General features: G+C 38.6%; 1 protein-coding gene across 1 annotated transcript in view; it reads left to right on the top strand.

Moving 5' to 3' along the window:
• TRPM5 (transient receptor potential cation channel subfamily M member 5) overlaps positions 1 to 17,276 on the top strand; it is a 52,671-nt gene extending 35,395 nt beyond the window's left edge. The window contains exons 15-25 of the mRNA XM_067466610.1: positions 717 to 812; positions 5,069 to 5,327; positions 5,921 to 6,039; positions 6,406 to 6,538; positions 7,254 to 7,428; positions 11,159 to 11,327; positions 12,753 to 12,931; positions 13,348 to 13,480; positions 14,323 to 14,395; positions 15,191 to 15,281; positions 17,173 to 17,276. Coding sequence (XP_067322711.1) covers positions 717 to 812; positions 5,069 to 5,327; positions 5,921 to 6,039; positions 6,406 to 6,538; positions 7,254 to 7,428; positions 11,159 to 11,327; positions 12,753 to 12,931; positions 13,348 to 13,480; positions 14,323 to 14,395; positions 15,191 to 15,281; positions 17,173 to 17,276 — 1,531 coding nt within the window. The remainder of the gene's footprint in view (positions 1 to 716; positions 813 to 5,068; positions 5,328 to 5,920; positions 6,040 to 6,405; positions 6,539 to 7,253; positions 7,429 to 11,158; positions 11,328 to 12,752; positions 12,932 to 13,347; positions 13,481 to 14,322; positions 14,396 to 15,190; positions 15,282 to 17,172) is intronic.
• The last annotated feature ends 3,118 nt before the right edge of the window (positions 17,277 to 20,394 follow it).

Genomic DNA, 20,394 nt, shown 5'->3' with positions numbered 1-20,394 from the left:
TTGTCTGCAAAGAACCGAGCAAATGCTTCACAGCGCGCGACCGAATTGTCAGGGCTCCCACCTGCAGTGGTGGGAGTTAAAAGACCTCTGACAATCCGAAACAACTCAAGGGCAGGTTTTGGGGGCAAGATTACAAATTTTGAAATTATCCATGAATAAGTCTGGGAGAGAGGGTCATGTCATCACTGGCCACAGTGGCCACCATTCTCCAACATTCCAAAAGGCCAGAAGTAGCACCATGACTGAGATAGCAGATGGAACTGATGCTTCTTTTGGGTTCTCTTGAGATGGACTAAGCAATTTCTTTTGCTACTCTGCTGAGAGTTGTTACTTTTTAAAATAAGAGTTAAGGTACAGTACTTACACTGACATGTACAAGTCATTTTTGGGTTAATTTTTGTATTAAAATGTCTATATTTTTACATGAGTATATACACTATCTCAGGTGAAGTTCAACACACCTACCTATTCACATTATCAGACATCTAGTTCTCCAACTATCTGCATGTCAAGGAATGTGTGAAGTTGGTTTCTGATACCTGCAGTTGTCTATATAAATCAGATGTCAATATTTGCTGAACAGAAACCACAGCTCAGCAGTGAAAAGAATCCAATTTCCAACACTTTTCAGTCAACACTTTTGAGTTCCCCCAGGGGTGAGAAAAGCGGTATATAAATACTGTAAATAAATAAATCAATAACTTCTTTCTTTGCAGCGATGAACAACAATCAGTGCAGCATCCAGAATCATTTAAAGATATTGACAGCCCAGATAGTGAAAAGACTTTGCTTTTCCCCAAGGAAGTGGAGAGGTAAGACTACAAGCTAATGTAATTTAGAAGCCTTAAAACAGTAAACAAGGAAGTCACTTCTTGGGGAGTTAATAACCAGCTAGGAGAAGTTGAGATCCAAATTGTAGTTGGCCAAGAAAGAGTTCGTGGATCGTCTTTTGGTGATCAGTATTTCCAGTAATACAGTCAATCTGCTTTTACTTGTAAATGCTAAGGAAGGAAGTGCAATAGAAGCCTAAAACCTTTAAGGATGAGAAAGCTACATTTATGTCCACTTTTCCTGAAACGTATGCAGCAGTCATTTATTCTCATTCAGGCAGTTCCCTACTGAAATCAAGGAGTAAATCAACAATCTAATTGCCAATTTTCTTATACTGTTACCCAATACTTTCACACACTCACACAACCATAAACAAGAAAAGTATAATGACCCAAAATTTGCTTGTTAAATTAGACATTTTAAAAATTGCATTATGGCATTTTCAGGTTTTTAAAAACATGAAAAATGGGATCCATACTAAGTCAGTCACAGATATTTTAGAAAGAAGATCTTTGAGCAACTTCAAAATACCTACCTCAAAGTATGGTGGAAAAGTAGTTTTTGCAATTGAATTAAAAATATTGCTCTCTTGATATTAGCCAGTGTCCAAAAAGGACAGAACGGACTGCAGCTCCCGAACTGCAGCTCCCGAAGTAATTCAAATCTCTAGTTTGTACCATTGGAACACTGGATTGTAGTGGGTGCCTGTTAGAGCTATTAATCCTTTAATGTGTTATCTTTGTAGCAATGAATGATTAGTCATTTTCTCCTCGTTTTGGAGAGAAAATCAACATTGGTAGTAGAGTGGGAGAAACATAGAATAGAATCATAGAATCATAGAATCAAAGAGTTGGAAGAGACCTCCTGGGCCATCCAGTCCAACCCCCTGCCAAGAAGCAGGAATATTGCATTCAAATCACCCCTGACAGATGGCCATCCAGCCTCTGTTTAAAAGCTTCCAAAGAAGGAGCCTCCACCACACTCCGGGGCAGAGAGTTCCACTGCTGAACGGCTCTCACAGTCAGGAAGTTCTTCCTCATGTTCAGATGGAATCTCCTCTCTTGTAGTTTGAAGCCATTGTTCCGCGTCCTAGTCTCCAGGGAAGCAGAAAACAAACTTGCTCCCTCCTCCCTGTCGCTTCCTCTCACATATTTATACATGGCTATCATATCCCCTCTCAGCCTTCTCTTCTTCAGGCTAAACATGCCCAGCTCCTTAAGCCGCTCCTCATAGGGCTTGTTCTCCAGACCTTTTATCATTTTAGTTGCTCTCCTCTGGACACATTCCAGCTTGTCAATATCTCTCTTGAATTGTGGTGCCCAGAACTGGACACAATATTCCAGATGTGGTCTAACCAAAACAGAATAGAGGGGTAGCATTACTTCCCTACATGGAAACCCTCTTGCCTCCCAACATTTCGTATCTTTCTCCCCTCCCACTTTTGACAATTTGTGGAAGCTCAGTTTTGTATTGTAGTGAGAATTCAAGATAGATGCACTCTTAGCTAGCCTAATTTCTGCTCCTTCCATTTCTTTTTCAGAGTTTGTATATTAATCTAAGAGCCCCTCCTAGCCACCTTTGGTTCTCTCTAGCAATTGTGCAATGAAATCCCAATTGTAGGTTTTCATTATGAGTTTGCTGCTATAGGAATGTCTGTGATGGTGTCATAAATTGGGTGTAATGATGACACAGTGTTAAGCAAAGGTCCTCAAAGAAAAGAGCTCCCCTCTTTTTTACAGATCTGTTTAAGACTCAACAGCAGAGCCTGGGGAAATCAAAACAAGGGAAAGGGTCAATTGTTTTCAGGTTCATTTGAAAGCTTTTCATTACATGGTCCTCACTCACTGTAAAATTCACATTTAATGGCTAGGATATGCTGTAACTCGAAAAGGCCCAATAATATATTATGAGCTTACAGGAAGGCTGTAGAACTGCAGGATAATAATCAACAGAGAAGCAAAATGAGAGGAAATGCAACAGAAATCCAATCACAAGCCATTTTAAACAAAGTATACTTTCAAGTAGATGTTTCCAGTGAACAGCATTAAGGTTGTAATCAAAGGCCTAAAAGCACTTGTTAGTTACTAAGCTCCTATTGAATCAATAACGAATACTTATGTAATAATCATTAATTTAATGGTTCTACTTTAGTTGAAGTAACTGTTGGTTTGTCCCTTGGAGGCCATGAGACCATCCTATTCCAAGGGCAGTGAAAGAAGTTCACCACTTGAGTGGGGGGATCCAACATCATATGGTCTCTCCAAGCCATTGTGGAAACGTCTGCAGTCCTTGTTGCTTCAATAATGGAGCTGTTGCAGGTAAAAGCAAAAGACAGGAACACCAGGGAGTCATTCCTTTTTTCCATCAGTGGTCACCTTGATCCACCCAGGAAAATCTCCTATACATAGTGGGCCCTAGGGAGGTACGCCTGGAAACTACAAGGCATAGAGCTTTTTCGATCTATGTTCCAATTCTGTGGAACTCATTGCCTCCATATGTTAGAGCAATGTCGGAGTTGCAACCTTTTGTAAAAGCGCTCAAGACTTGGCTGTTTGGTTGTGCATTTAAGTAATCAGATCTAATTTGCCAAATAGTCATTGTTGAATGTTTTTATGTTGAATGTTTTTATATTGTGAAATGCTATTTTAAATTGTAAGTCGCTCGGAGCACCTTGGTGGAGGGCGACTAATTAAGAAATAAAGTGGAAGTGACGTTATGGGCTGAATAGGACTTCTTGGTCCTTAGATATGCCTTGATTGCAGGTAGAGTTTTATACTAACCTTGAAGATGGTTTCTATAATTTTCTTCATATGAGTTCTAACAAGAAGGAGAAATAAGAAGGAAGCAAAATGCTACACTTTTTAGTTTTTCCGCCATTCCTTTGTCAGGGTTTTGGCTCTTACATTTTTGGATCTTCTTGCCACCACCAATAGGATTGCTTTGCTATTTTACTTGCTATTTTAAACCTTTACTTTGTTTCTTAATTTATTGTACAACAAAAATATATAACAAATAACCTTAAAATGGGTTTATTTTTTAAAAAAAATAACCTACAACAACCCATTTCAAAATTTGTTTTAAAAGCCTACATTCTTCAAAAATAGATTAAACATAAAATCAATTGTAAAAGCCATTTTAAAAGTGTATGAAATAGTTTTAATATTTTAAATAAAATAGTTTTATCTGTTCATTGGAAATTTAACAGGGACCACACAGGTACAAAATAGCAACTTTTCTATGGCCCCATCTACACTGCCATATAATATGGTTAGTGTAGATCAGTGTTTTGCAAACACTGCAAAGTCCAGTTGTTCTGGACTTCAGCTCCCAGAAATCCTAGCCATCTTAACAGCAGTTAGGAATTGTGGGAGCTGGAGTCCAAAACATCTGGAAGAGCACAATTGGAGAAACTCTAGTGTAGATTCATAGAAAGCAGTTCAATGCAGTTAAACTGCATTATGTGAATCTACACTGACCATATTTCAAACTGCATTATATGGCAGTGTAGATAGGGATTTTGATATGTATTTATATACCATAAACTTTCATAGACATTAAATAAGTATCTCTCTATACATTGCAGAATGTGCATTGTAATCCATAAAGCCTTTGAATTTTAAGGGTGAAACACAATTGTTGAATGTTTACTGAAATATCTGGGATAAAAGAAATTTCATCAGCAACTACTATACTCTATTGGAAGTTAATCACTTCAAGAGCTTGAAAATTACTTTCAGTGTAGTTTCGGTTATAGTATTAAAGCAGTAGTTTCCGTTATAGTTAAAAAATTTAAGTAGCTAATTTTCTTAAAAAAGTACAAACCAGATTCCTTTTCATTTTTTTTAAAAAAAAACACAAGCACGTGCCTTTGATAATTCATCAAACACAAACACATGCTCAAGAGAATACAGGACACATTAGAAGCTGGCAGCTGAACCATGTGATGCTCCTTCTCTGATTTTCCATGATTCAACAAGTAACTTTAGATTTTAAAGTCACACTGCAAAATAAGTGAAGTTATTCCTCATTATGTTTCAATCATAATACAATGAAGTTATATCTTCGTCAATGGGTAAGGTAACAAATATCGAATAGTAGTTATTTGTAACCGTTAATTCTAAGTATATGTATGTACACGTGTGTGTGTGTGTGCATTACAGCTAAGCAATGAAATTACTTTGTAGACCATAGTTGGGAAATACATTCCTTACTGTATTTTGTTTTTCCTTTCTTACAGGGAAGATTCCAAATCGGAAACACATGTTGTTTCTGAAAACGTAGCGTGTGCTACATTTGTGTTTACAAGATGGAGAAAATTCTGGACTGCTCCTGTGACAGTCTTTATGGGAAATGTTATCATGTACTTTGCCTTTCTCCTTCTGTTTGCCTATGTCCTCTTGGTGGATTTCAAGCCACCACCTCCCAAAGGTCCATCCATCCAAGAGATTGTGCTTTACTTTTGGGTTTTTACCCTGGTCTTAGAAGAAATCCGACAGGTCAGTCACCCACCAGGCAGAGCTCCATTCCTATACTGAAAGTAGATTTGCTTGGATCATTTTTTTAAACAGTGGAAAAATTACAGAGGTGTGTTTGAGTGTATGCACTAGACTGGGATCACAGCAAGGGGTGAAGAGAAAAACCCCTCTTCCAACTATGTTAGGGCCCTTGTCAAGAGCCGTGCCAACAATTTAAAGAGAGCAAAACCTTGTATGTTAAGCCAAAAACAATGTAAGATTTTATCTGGTTTTTAAAAGAAATTAACAGATATGGGAAGCAAAATTGACAGTTGGCAAGAAAAAAATTGGTTATAATTCTATGGAAGAGATTTGCATGCTGATTGGCTATGTTGTCCAGTCTCATAAGAACCAAATAGGTTAAGGTGCCTATTGCCTTTTAGAGAAACTAAAATCACTTTGGATCTGGAGGTGACACAAAGAGATATCAACTACTAATAAGTGAGGCTTCCTGAATTTCATTGCAGTAGTCTGGAAGAAGAGTTCTAGATTTCTAACTCATGTGATTGAGGATGTTGAATTCATGGCAGGGCATTGACATGCAAAACATGACAATTACTTTTATTAACTTACAGAGCTTTTTCACTGATGAAGATTCCAATTTAATTAAAAAAATGAAACTGTATGTAGAAGACAACTGGAACAAGTGCGATATGGTGGCCATGTTTTTATTCATAATTGGAGTCATGTGCAGGTTTGTGACTTTTAAGAGGGGAAATAGTAAAGTAACAAGAAAACTCTGAAATGCCTGGGTTGTAAAACTTCAAGCATTACAATCAAAGCTAAGCCTAGTTTGGACCTGTCTCCCAGTCTGACCTCCTAACCAACTGAAGGACCTGTAATGTCGCTTGTCCAGAGTTCAATCTGGACTGGATCTCTCATCCTTCAGTGCCTGGATCCCCAGTGCCACAGAACCCTTTTGGTTGGTGGGACTTGCCTGGCTTTATAGATGGGCTTTAGGGGGTATTTGCAATCATAGCAGTATTGCATCAACCGTGAACAAAATTTATGAAGTAATAAGAAGATACCATTCTTATATTATATTTCTATTTTCATTCAGAATGTTCAATTCAACCTTTCAAGATGGCCGTACAATACTAGCCATTGACTTTATGGTGTTCACTCTAAGACTGATTCATATTTTTGCCATTCATAAGCAATTGGGGCCAAAGATCATTGTTGTGGAGAGAATGGTAAGTATAAAAAAACTGAAGTAAATTAGTTTAGTTCCAGACTTATAGTCTACTCGGTGGCAGCAGTGGGGCTTAAATAAGCATGATTTCCTAGATTTGGATCTAGCTTTTTTGCATGAATCCCACATTCATACAACTGACCAAACTTTTCAAGTACCAGGAAACCAACAAATTTAAGTTTTGTTGTGTGTCTTCAAGTTATTTTGATTCATGGCAACTCTAAGACAACCCTACCACAGATTTGGTCAGAGGTGGTTTTCCCTGGCTCTCTTCTGAGACTGAGAGAATGTGATTTGTTCAAAACCAGTTAAGCCAGGATTTGAACCCTGGCCTTCAGGGTTATATCCAATATCCAAACCACTTCTCCACATCAGCTTGTCTCCCCAACATAAAAATAGATTGCAGTATATTGTCGTAATAACCTGTTGGGAGGGAGATGGCTACCTGGCTGGCTGGATACTTTGTTTATTTGAGCTGAGCAGGCATGGAAGCAATTCAGAACTGCTTCCTACAATGCACTCAACTTTTCACTGTACCATTATGGGATACATGCAGCATAAAACTATCTTTTCAGCAAGTCAGTGTGGAAAATTATCTTTGAGAAGTACATGCTGAGAAGGCAACCTTAGGCACAAAATCCCATTTTAAAAATCCCTTTTGATCTACATACTGTGTTCTTTTTATTTCAGCCTTCAGTTCTGTATTTCTTTTACAGATGAAAGATGTTTTCTTCTTCCTTTTCTTCCTGAGTGTGTGGCTGATTGCCTATGGGGTAACAACACAAGCCTTGCTCCATCCTGATGACAGTCGCGCAGAATGGATCTTCAGGAGGGTTCTCTACCGTCCCTATCTTCAAATATTTGGACAGATTCCACTAGATGAAATAGACTGTGAGTTTCATTAATCAATTAGCATCATTTTCTGATGGTTGATGCGTGTAAAGACAAAAGAAACAAGACAGAACCTGTAGGGAATATCTCTATGCTTTTGCACACTTCCCTTTGTTTAAAGGGGTTTGTGTCAAAAGTAATTGTAGGGAAGATGTGTATTCCCAAGGCTGTATTTTGCCTGCTCCTTTTGCAGCAGTGAGGTCTATAGGGATTATCTTTGGGAGGATAAAGGGAAATTGGGGGCCCAGTAGAGTTATCAAGTTCTGTAGACTGTATTTCACATGAAGGAATTGGCAAAACTACCTCTTAGTATTACTTCCCTAAGAAAGCCCTGTGAAATTAGTGGGATTGACCTAAGTTGACAGGTGACTTGTACATATGTACAGACACTGAGTATGGATCTTTCATTTTGATGTTCACATGGCTGTCTGACAGTTTTGAGATCAGCTAACTTTGGGCGCATCCAGACAGCTCGCAAAAAGCGTGAGCTCCTGCACTTTTACTTGGGATGTCCAAATGGCACCTCACGCAAAAGTGAATTAATTTGGCACAACCCAGGAAAACCCTGCTTTGTGCTGAATTAATTAGGTACTGGACTAGACCCCAGTCTTCCTGAAAGACCCGGGTCTAATCGAGTATGGCCACTGGCCATACTGCCCTCTTGCATTTTGGAGTCCAGAAAACCCAGAGGGCCCTATCCTGCCACCATTTCCCTGCTGGCCCTCTCCTGGTGCATAGAAATGGTGTGCCAGGAGAAGCGGGGGGGGGGGGGCAGAACCAATTTTCCTCCTGCTTCTTAGAGATGAATACAATTTTCCTGCTCCTTGCAGGAGGTTGGACTAGATGGCTCACAAGGTCTCTTCCAACTCTATGCTTCTATGAAATGGCACTGATGGTGTAATCAACTTCAAAGCCCTACTTCTGAATATAGTTAGCAGACATAGTGCAAAACTGAAACAAGACAGACTCCATAATACATTTAATTTTAATACAAGCTTATGTCTACTTATATGAAAAGCCATTTCAGTACTTTCAGCAGTTCATGAACTTTCAAGTTAGAAAGTTCATGAACTGTTGCATTTCTGACCATTTTAAAATACATGAAACTCTAGACTATTTTTTTATTTACTTGGATGGGACAATTACCATATCTGATCCAGGAAGGCCAAACCAAGCCCCAAAAAATTTCTCAGACATGTGCATCAGTCACTGGCTAAAAACATTGTGGGAACAGTTTAAATGCTTACAAGACAAGCAGCAGAATAATGGCTGCACACATTACTCCACAGTCCACACATTATGTTTTTTTTAAAAGTGAACACTGAGAATATAGGTAGAGCTATAGTTTACTGAGAAGGACAGATTATGCTTTTGCCTCCTCTTACTGTGATGGAAAGTTTAATAAATATAGTGGGTAGAGATGTCCTGCTGTTTCCAGATTGTAAAAACATTTCTTATTACACTAATGAAAGTTTGGAGACTACTCCAGGCAAACACACTGATATAAAATGCCAAAATTGAGGCCTTAATTATGCAAATGTATATCCCACTGAGTTTGTATTTTCATTATTATTTCTAAATGCCCACTTTTTTAAAAAATGCAGAAGCACTGCAGCATTCGGTCAGAAGAGTCACATTCACTGGCATGGGAAGGCTTTCCTACAGAAATCTGCAGGGGGTTTAGTCTCACTAAGTATAATTTTAGAGGTCACTCCAAGCTACTTGCTGACTCAGTGCATACATGTCTGGCTCTGTACACAATGAAGCAAATAAGTAAGTGCAAAATTCCAGAGGGAAAGCCAGAGTCTCCTTCCCTTTGGATACCTGAAAAGCAATTTACTACACAATTAAAATAAGTACAAGAGGGTGGGGGGAAGGTCAATTAGATTTAAATTAGATTTAAAACAATTTAAAAGCTCAATTAGATTTAAAACAATTTAAAAGTAAATCAGGTATCACTGCAGCAGCGGCAATAGCACCTTCAAGCCATTTCTGACTTAAGGAGAAATTATCATGGGATTTTCTTGGTAGAATTTGTTCAGAGGAGGTTTGCCTTTGCAATTCTGTGAGTCTGAATGAAGGTGACATTCCCAAAATCACCCAATGGGTTTCTATAGCTAGGTGGGTGAAACTCTGGTCTGCAGGGTACATTTACATAGTAGAATGAATGCAGTTTGACACCACTTTAACTTCAATGAGTCAATGCTATGGAATCATAGGAGTTGTAGTTTTGCAGGCTCCTTAGTCTTCTTTGCCAAAGAGCGTTGATGACTCACCAATCCCATGATTCCATATTATTGAGCCATAGCAGTTAACATGGTATCAAACTGCATTCATTCCACAAAGGTGATGCATCCTCAGTGTTCCAGTCCAACACTAAAACCACTACATCAATAGTAGTACTAATAAAGAAATATTATACTTACCATCAGATTTCCAGTCCTTCACCACCAGACCAATGTTAAACGTCTGTCAGAAAGAGAAAGCCTTTGCCTCATGACAGAAGGAGAAAGGGAGCCAATGGGGTATAAATGTTTTTGATTTCATTTAATCTATTCTTAAGACTATTAATATTTGGCAATTGGGCTTAACAACAAAAAGCCCTCATCACAAAAGCATATAGCAGAGCAGCTTATTTAGCAGCAGCAGCATGACCCAGAACCAGTAGTCAGTATAAGACAAGATAAAACATACAGAGACTATTGCTATCTTCTTTCAGAGACCTTTCTTGTAGAAAAATAATATGGTTACTAAAACAAATAATGTTTCCATAAAATAAAACATTCTTTATACTTCCCTGTTATATCTTTGCTTCAGCTTCTTGCCTTCACGCCGGGCTTCTCTGCCATCTAGATAAAGAACATACAACAAACTTCAAATTGAAACAGCTCATTCCTTGGAGTAGTCAAACACAGCACTCCTTACATCAAGGCATTCTTCACACAGGAGGAACAAGTAACTCACAAGCACACACTCCACTGGTTTTGCTTACTCATGGCATCATTGTAACCCTTTCAGTGCCTATACATCACTTTTTGTAACTAAAAATACACTGATAATTTTAATGTTTCTGACAATTAAAGGCTTCTCTACACTGGGACAAATGCAACTGATTTGAAAAGGGCCACTGGATGGCGTTATGATGCCCAGCAGCATCTGGTGAATATTCTCGGTATTTCAGCTGACTTTGTCCTACTTTTGCAAAGTTAGGGGATACTCCAGAGTTTGTTGGACACTCCAGAATATCCCAATATTCAGGGCAGTATGGACAGCTGGATCGTATCCAATATGGACAAAAATTCACTGTCCAAACAGGACACCACTGCTATCACTATTTCCCTGCACTGATTTGTGTAAGGAGAGGGAATTGTTCTGACATCCGCAAAGGAGCCTACAACAAAGGAGCTTGAACAGATTTCCATGGCTGTCAGATCACTACTGTGCTATCTGGACAATGGGGGCAGATTTACCTGCCCAGTGTAGATGTACCCACAGTCTGCCTCCCACTGTATTTCTGATCCAAAAGCACAGTTATAGTGCCACTTAAAAAGTTGACGAAGTAATAAATTCACAACCTTGTGCCTACTAGATGTAGTGGGGACATTTGCCCCCTTTGGAAGCAGCTGATGTTCCTCTTTGAGCTAAATTAAGCTCAGCTGAGTCCTCTGTTGCAGATCATTCTGATATCTTTATTATATCCAAAAATTCCCTTGTAATTTATTTGTTACAGCATCTCGCATGAACTTTGGAAACTGTACATCTGATCCTGCGAGAAGTGTGATGGAGAATCTGTGGTCGTGTCCTAATGCCTATGCTAACTGGCTTGTCATACTTCTCTTGGTCATTTTCCTATTGGTTACAAATGTGCTGCTTATGAATCTCTTGATTGCCATGTTCAGGCAAGTATTTTGTCTAGATTAATGAAAAAGGTAGGAAAACACAAAACCATTTTTCCCCTATAATGGAGCTTTTACGGAACCACCAATAAAATATATGAAGCACATTGTGATGGTACACTTAATCTGAGTTATATTATATAGGAATAAATGCTTTCAGCATGCCAAAAGGTGTCCTCAATTACCATAGATTGTATTACCTCTTAGATTTACTAGGCTGTTTTAAGTGGCATGCCAGCTATAATTAATTTAAATCAGATAGATGAAGTGCAGACCAGACTATACACAGCCTACAGACATTAAAAGCCAATGCCCCCCCCCACACACACACAAACATTACACAAATGTTTTTTTTGCTACAGAGTGCCACATCTTGAGCACATGGAAGACATCTTCACCACATTTGAAGGCCTTTGAGGTCCTAGGGTACAAATAATTTTTGAAGGATCCAAGAAAGCCCTCACACTGTGAATTTATAATAGCACTGCAATACATTATTAATTGTATTTAGCACAGGCAGTCCCTGGGTTACAAACAAGATAGGTTGTATAGGTTTGTTATTAAGTTAAATGTGTATGTAAATTGGAACAGGTAAATTTATATATGTAACTACAGCCCATTTTTTAAAAAAGTTTTGGATAGTATAGGGAAGGGTTAACACCCCTGTGACTCCTGTGCTTTTTTTTTTTTTTTTTTTTTGCTGTCTGTGCTCCTGTTCAGAAGATTTCACCTCACTTTCTGTCCCTGTGATACTTGGTTTTTGAAAAACTTGGCATGTGGAAACAAGGATTGGTGAGGAAGCTTCAGTGGAGACAACTTTCTCCCATGAAAACTCTTTCAGGAGTGAATTTCCCTTCCTAAGGGTAGATTTCTCTCACTTCCTCATTCTTAACTATGAGGTGTTTGTGAGACGGGTGTTTGTAACTCAGATAATGCCTGTAGTTTTCTATGCTTTCACTTTATGATAAAAAAAAATCTGAAATTTTTGAGATTCTTGCTGATACATTTGCTTGAGACTGACACTTTCTACCTTATCAGTGCTTTCCATCATACTGTGAATCATTAATTTCTTACTATTTTTGAGGTATGACACTAAGATGTGTCTTGATATTGGGGCTGGATTCAGGTCCAGAAGGATTGTTCCATGAAATCTCAGTCCAGCCTAACAGCTTTGAAAAAACTCAGTGCCCAGATCTGTCCTTGTTAATTCAAGAAGCGTGTGTCATGACACAGAATATAAACAATTGCTATATCAATTTTATGTTCACAAGAATGTAAAATAGCTCATAATTTATGCATTTGACTGCATCTGAAATTTTGTTTTAGCACTGTCTTCAGTACTTTATGTATCGGGTTTGGGTGAGGAAACAGCTGGAGAAGCTAGAATGCATTAGAGAAATGTTAATGCGACTCGTCTTCCTTTTTAAGTTACACTTTTCAGGTTGTTCAAGGAAATGCAGACATCTTCTGGAAATTCCAACGTTACAATCTGATTGTTGAATACCATGGTCGCCCTGCATTTCCTCCTCCCTTTATCATTATTGACCACATTAAACTGTTTCTTAGAAGGCTTTTTAAGAAGATGGAACACAAAAAAGAGCATCTGGGTAAGCTACAAGCAATAGGAAAGAAATGAAGGGTGATTCTTACTTGTTTCACAGTAGCACATGTGAACTTTCTCCATTCGCAGCATTGCTTTTTGGGTGATAGGAAATTATATTGAAGTTCCGTTAGTCTTTAATGAAAGTATCCCATTCTAACAGCAGAATGGTTCTACAATTCTCGACTCATAACAGCATAAAATGTTTTATACATCGGAGAGCTAATGTGGGAATATGCCATTCTGATGGACCAAAGGTTCTTAGTCCGTGGCTTAGAACTGAAGTTCTAAAACTATAATAGTTGTGATTTATCCTATAACAAACATAGTTCATGAGATGTTGATCTTCTTTTCTTTTTCAAACATAAGTCCCTCAAAAGCCCATGTTTTAATTACAATGTTTTTTTTATATTTCTTCTTTAGAAAGAGATCTACGACAAGGGCTGGATCAAAAAATCATCACCTGGGAGATGCTACAAAAAGAAAACTACCTGGCAAATCTGGAAAAAAAGAAAAAAGAAAGCAATGAAGAAAGACTAAAGAAAGTGGCAGACAAGTAAGGCTGCATAAAATAGGGATAGGAGCAAAACCCATTCACCTTTTTGTTATCTACACGTGAAGCTCCCCAGGTTTACAATTTAGCTCCAGTATTGGAAATGTCATCCCATCCCATTCTGTTTAGTCTAAATGTAAAAACCTAAACACCTGCTTCCTGGCCAAATATGTGCATCTGGTAAATCCTTGCATATCTGAGAATGCAATCCTGGACAAGAATATTGCTCCTTAAGCTAAGTAAATAACCAAAGCCTGGCCTTGCACACAATATACTCACTTGAGAAAAACAGATAGGAATCCACTAAAAATTCAAGTCATCTACTGTGCAAGTCTCATGATCCTCTTGGGAAAGGAGATTTAAACAGATTAGACTTTGAACAATTCTACAACCAGTTCAACCAATGATCCATCAAAGGGAGCAGTAATGGAGGCCATCAAGTGAATAGCAATTTGGCAGAGGATTGCATAGAAATGTATTCCTGCCATCCGTTCTAGATGTAAAAATGTGGCCATCACAATTTGTTCAAAACACACAGACTAAGAGTTGCAGGCAGAAAACCTAAGATCTCAGGGCAGAGGAGGCAGAAGAGAGCTGAGTTTAAGGGTCAGTAAATGCAGTCCCACAGTCCTTTTTCTTTATGAATATTAACTGAAATATTCTCTTTAAAAAAGGTTTTTCTGCCACACATTCACTGGACTGAATAGTTTGCAAGAACAATTCTATCCAAACATATCTAAGATTCAGATCCATGCATTCCCCAATTTGAGTAAAGGTCTAGGAAAGGTCTTGTTTCTTTTTTCATGTTTTTAATTATCTTTTTTTTAAAAAAAACAACAAAACAGGGTGAACAATCTTTCCAAATATTTTTGTGGCTTGAAAGAGCAAGAAAAGCAGCTTAGATCTTTGGAATCTCAAGTAAGAATCTTATATTCCAGAAATGCTTTTGGTTAGCTTAGATGAAACGGCACATGTTTTATTTTTCTGTTTAAAAATCTTGTAAAGATGAGATTGTACATTTCTGTCTCTTTCTTTTGGCCAAGTGATGCCTTGATTAGCTAATATTGAGGATTGGCGGGTATCCTGGTTAATATGAATTTACTGAGGTGTATTTAAAATGGGAGAAATATCAGGTTATGACTGTCTCTGAGGAGACATGAGCTCATACTGACTTAGGGCCCTTCCACACAGCCCTATATCCTAGAATATCAAGACAGAAAATTCCGCATTTAATATAATAAAATTATTAAGAATAGCTTTGGCCATAACTTCATAACCACAGATGTATTAAGAATATGCTACTTTCTAAAGCATAATAAGACCCTGGGATATGGGGCTATGTGGAGGGGGGGCTTAGATAAATAATGTTGAAATCAGGGAGTCTCTATAGATTTTACTATTATTTTTGTCCCATTCTTACAAACAACTTTTCTTCAGATTCTCTCTCTTGTGGGACAAATAATGTTACTATGATTTTAATTTCATTTCATTTCTGCAATATAAACCACAGATTGTTCACTTCTCCAAAAATTGTCAATGTTTTTAAAATTGCAATCAAATCAACGGCCAAATATACCCCCAGGATGAGGCATAGCACTACTGTACCATGAAAGAAGACTGTTGGTTTATGCTTTCAGGCATCTTTCTTACAACTGTAGTATAAATGTTTTTAGAGCTAATAGAAACTGATAACTGAGACTCTTTGCTTTGCAGATCAGATACTGCACAGTTGTGCTTTCCTCAATGGCAGACTCCTTAACCCAAACCAGCTTATTATCCAGTACACAACCTCTGAATTATGCATGTGAGTAATATGCTAAAGGTGATTTTAATATAAAAGAAAATATTAAAAGTGTAGATTACATAGTCAAAACAGAAACCTGAGTTTACCACTCCATAATCTATTCGGCCCTTATAAGTGAGCCAAAATCTCGTTTTTTCAACAGACATTTAAAAGACAACATTGCATTAAAATAGATTAGAAAGACAGTGTGAGGAAGTTATTGAGCAATCAGGAAATTCAAATCTAGGCAATCACTAGATTCTCTCAGTTCTTGTGGGTTTTTTCGGGCTATATGGCCATGTTCTAGAGGCATTTCTCCTGACGTTTGGCCTGCATCTATGGCAAGCATCCTCAGAGGTGAGGTCTGCTGGAGCTGGGAAAAAAGGGGTTTATATATCTGTGGAATGACCAGGGTGAGGCAAAGGCCTTTTGTAAGTTGGGCTAGGTGTGAATCTTTGAACTGACCACCTTGATTAGCATACAATGGGCTGACTGTGCCTGGAGCAAACTCTTCTTGAAAGGTGATTAGATGTCCCTGCCTGTTTTTCTCTCTGCTGTTTTTGCTGTTGCAATTTTAGAATTTTTTAATACTGGTAGCCAGATTTTGTTCATTTTCATGGTTTTTTCCTTTCTGTTGAAATTGTCCACATGTTTGTGGATTTCAATGGCTTCTCTGTGTAGTCTGACATGGTGGTTGTGAGAGTGGTCCAGCATTTTTGTGTTCTCAAATAAAATGCTGTGTCCAGGTTGGTTCACTATCACTAGATTGCCTAACCTTTTATTCTCAATGTCTGATATTCTGCTTGTCATACAGTATGTGCCAATATTATATTTAGGAAGCTCCAGAGAGGCCTAATGGCAGCGCCCTATAAGGTATTCTCCTCTTTTAAGCCTTTTTTTTGAGGGGGGTGAGATTGGGGTCACTCATTTCACAGTACTTACCATGCTGGAATGGTGACAGCCCCTTGGGAAAGAGCATATTTAGGGTTAGGGTTAGGGTTAAGGGGTGGTGTGGAAACTTAAACCCATGCCAATGTGGGTTTCTTAAACCCACTTCAGTGCATGTTTAAGTGATGTCTGGAAGTGCCTGAAGATGCTCAGGATAGGCAACTGCAATAAATCTAGAGGCCACATAGGCTGGCTCAAAATTCAAGTAAATAACTAACATAATGGATATCTACTAATGTTTTGGAACATTACCTGGAATCCACTACTGCAATTATGAATACGTAATGTAAAGTTATACTTTTATACTAGATTTGTATTCAGGATTCAATGTACTTTATAATGAAGGGAATATATAGGGATGGTAAAAGTCATCCAGTCTTGACTTACTGAGGGGGGGGGGGGGCTGCAGTAGCTGCAAGCAACAGGGGTCCATTCTCCTGTTGTCCAGAATGGAGAAGACATGTTTTCACCCACTCAGACCAGCAATCTCCAGTGCAAGGAGATTTGCGACAGGATCCTGCAGATGAATGTTGCACTGGAGACCACCATTGGTCTGCTGCATCTTGATTGATAGAACAGATCCCTATGGTTCACAGTGGCTGCTGCCTGGCAAGTTGGGGTGGGCGAGCAGACTGGGGAATGCTATTTACCTATGTAATTGAGACAGCTACATAGCTAAGTATGTGATCTAGAATACCAGCCATTGTTTCTGTTTTTTTAAATATTGAATAGAGTAGGATATTGCTACAAGCTAAACCTTTCAGGTTGCATGACTGAGAAGATCTGACCAAGAAATAGCTAAATAGTGACACACACAATAGCTGTAGGAGAACCCTGCATATATCCTGCTTTTAATCAAAATACATTGATTAACATTATAAGGGGGGAAATCCCAACTCTACAAATATTTATAAACAGAGGGTTTATCTGTTCACTTAAACCAATGTTTTCAAAATTCCCATAGGTTTCATAAACTCAGGCACTGAACAAATGCCTGCACCAGAAAGCAAAAAAGATGGCAATGACACCAGTCAATTGGAAGATGGTATGGTGTACATAGATAACTAACTCTCACTCTGCTGTGTTTTTTTTAAATTCATTGTTTGGTATGTTCACATAGACTGAAAATTATCTGAAGGGTTGGTTTTGTTAATGACAGAAACACTGCTCTATCATAACAGTTATAGAACAGCTACTTGATTTTATTGTTGCATCCATCTTACTAGCTTTACGTTGTCTGTCCCAAAACTAATGAGAATGGTTTTGTGTGTGTGTAGCCCAGTAGGATCAGGAAAGGAAACTAGGGTCTGAGGCAGGTGGAAGGGAACCCACCTACCTCAGGCATACAATTTGACTATCCTCAGTTGAATCTGCGCCTTTGTAGCCGTCAGTACGTTAGCAAAGTGTGTAGCATTTTGGTGTCTTGTCAAAGGCAAAAATGCAATCTGGGGCAGCATTCTTCAACTTCAAGAACTGTGAGCATGTGGCTCATTGTATGGAGGCTTCCCTACTCACCATACAGCCCTGACTTGGCTCTGTGTGATTTCTTTCCCCAAACTCAAAACCCATGTACATTCAATATTTTTTCTACATCATTCTCATTCCCTTTGTGACAGACCACGTTTTCCTTATTTGATTTCAATAATCTATCTACTCCTCTGCATTTAAGGTATCTGTTGCCATTCCTATGTACAAGTAAATGATTTTTTCATGACTTTGAAATTTCTGCAGACATCCCCACTAAGACCATCACCCAGAATTTATCCAAAACACCTTCAATTATCTCCCTCTCTGGATGTGACCATATGCTGCATTTTCTCAAATTCTCCATTATGAGCAGCTTGATTGAGTCTGAATCGATGTTTTTATATGTGCATGTGTTTTATTTTATTGTATTTTATATTGTGTTCGCTTTTATGTGTTTTTAGGCACTTTGTGCTATCTGTAAGCTGCCCCAAGTCCCTTCAGGAAGATAGTGGCAGGATATAAGAATAAAGTTATTATATTATTATTCCTCTTGGACTTAAACCTATACAACTGCTTTCTTGTTTATTGAACAAGCATGATTTTGCATGTTCCATTGGCCTTGTTTCTTTCAACACAGAAACCCAACGGTATATTTTCACCTAGGGAGAATACCATTTCCATTGCATACATTTTCAAATAATAAAATCAGATGCCAAGTTCGCGCCTTAATTTTAAATATATATGCTTAACCAAATGAAGAAAATACCAGCTATATTTCAACTTTTACAACTTATCTATAGATGTTGAGGCTGGGGTAGCAAGAACTAGAAAGCAAACTGGATTTCAGCACTTATTAGTCGATAGTATGTTGAATATGCTTTTTTGTATCATGTTGTGTCTGATTTTATGAAATAAAATACTATGCTAATTTCAAAATGACTTTTCTCAATTGATGAAAATAACACTATTAGTGAACTATTTTGTTTGGGTCTTTTTAAAAAGGTACTCATATTTTACATGCACTCATTTATCCGAATCCCATCCTTTTGAGTGTCATACCAACCTTATCAGGAAGATTCAGCTGAGAGAAAGTATTCAAGTTTATCCAGAAAGCATTTAGATTTTGAGTGAAGATTTGAGGCAACTCTTTCTGATGTAAATTGAACACCTAATCCGTATTCACACAATGGACCTCTGAGTACCTAGAGTTCAACTGTGAACCAGTAAATATGTGCTACTGGATCTTACATTATTGCTTTGTGAACCTATTGTAGTCTCGCACAATAAATCTGAGTATCATAATACTAAAATATAAGCCTAGTTTTTCAGCCCTTTTTAGGCTTATATTTGAGTGAGGGTCCTGGCGGGAAGGCGTGGGGCTGAAAGAAGCCCTTCTTTCAGGGCCATGCCTTCCCGCCAGGACTCTCACCTCTTGGCACAGCAACCTAGCTGGGTCGCTTTGCCAAGAGCCAAGAGGGAAGGACAGGCTGCATGTCTTCCTTTCCTCAGTCATTTCCACTTCCTCCTTTCCCAATTCAGTCTTCCCCCACTTTTCCAGCACCCATTTCCCACACCCATCTTCCTTTTCTAGTTTCCCCCTTCCTACTCGTCTTTACTATCCCCAGCCCCTCTCTCCCGCTTTTCCAGCTCCCTTTCCATCCCAGCCTTTCCCAGGCTTCAGCCTCTCCCATTTCAGTCTTGCCCTACCGGTTTCCTACTTTCCTAGCCCCCTTTCCCACCTCAATCTTTCCCACTTCTCCACTTGCCCCTTCCCACTCCAATCTTTCCACCTTTCCAGACCCCTTTTGCACCCCTATCTTGCTGGTTTTGCAATCTTCCTTTCCCCATCCCAGTCTTTTCCAGTTGTCCCTCTCATGCACCCGTTTCCTCAATCCCCTCCCACTATTGACTGGGGTCTTTCCCCCTTTTCCAGCCCCCTTCCCATCCCAACATTTCCCAGTTTCCAGCCCCCCTTTCACACCTCTGTTGTTCCCCCTTCCCCTCTTGTCCCCTTCCCACCCCAATCAGTCCTACTTTTCCAGGTACCCATTTTCCACCTCATTTTCCCACTTTTTCAACCACCCCTTCCCATTCCAACCTTTTTACATTTCCAGTCCTTCTTTCCCAACCCCTCCCCATGACAGTCTTTCCCACTTTTTCCTATTCATATACACACATTTCCCCAAAATGTATAGTTAAAATAAACCATGGTGATTATTGGAAGGGTGTGTAAGCACATTTACATTGAAGGTTAGAATAATGATTCAATCAGAGTTGGACAGTCTTATCTTAAATTGGTTTTTGTAAATATTCAAAAATATTTGACCTACTGATGCCTCAATTAATTTAATTTTATTGGTATCTATTTTATTTTGAAATTTACCAGTAGCTGCTGCATATAACCCTCGGCTTATACTCAAATCAATCAGTTTTCCCAGTTTTTTTGTGGCAAAATTAGGTTCCTTGGCTTATATTTGGGTGGGCTTATACTTGAGTATATACATATATTTTATCTACATCTGTTTTTTGGAACTCCTTCATGACTAGACAAATAGGAAGCAAGTTGGCCAAGGCATTCTAGGATCCAGAAGGAACAAAGAAAGAACTGAGCCCGCTTGCTTAAGAACTGCTTGATATAAATTAACAGAACAGATTCGTGTCCATTGGCATTACATTTTACAAGGAGCCTGTTTGTGAATGAAGAGAAGGAGGGAGACTG

This window comes from Anolis sagrei, chromosome 1, assembly GCF_037176765.1.
Source record: "Anolis sagrei isolate rAnoSag1 chromosome 1, rAnoSag1.mat, whole genome shotgun sequence".
In the NCBI taxonomy this organism is placed as follows: Eukaryota; Metazoa; Chordata; class Lepidosauria; order Squamata; family Dactyloidae; genus Anolis; species Anolis sagrei.
This window is presented reverse-complemented; position numbering and strand designations above follow the sequence as displayed.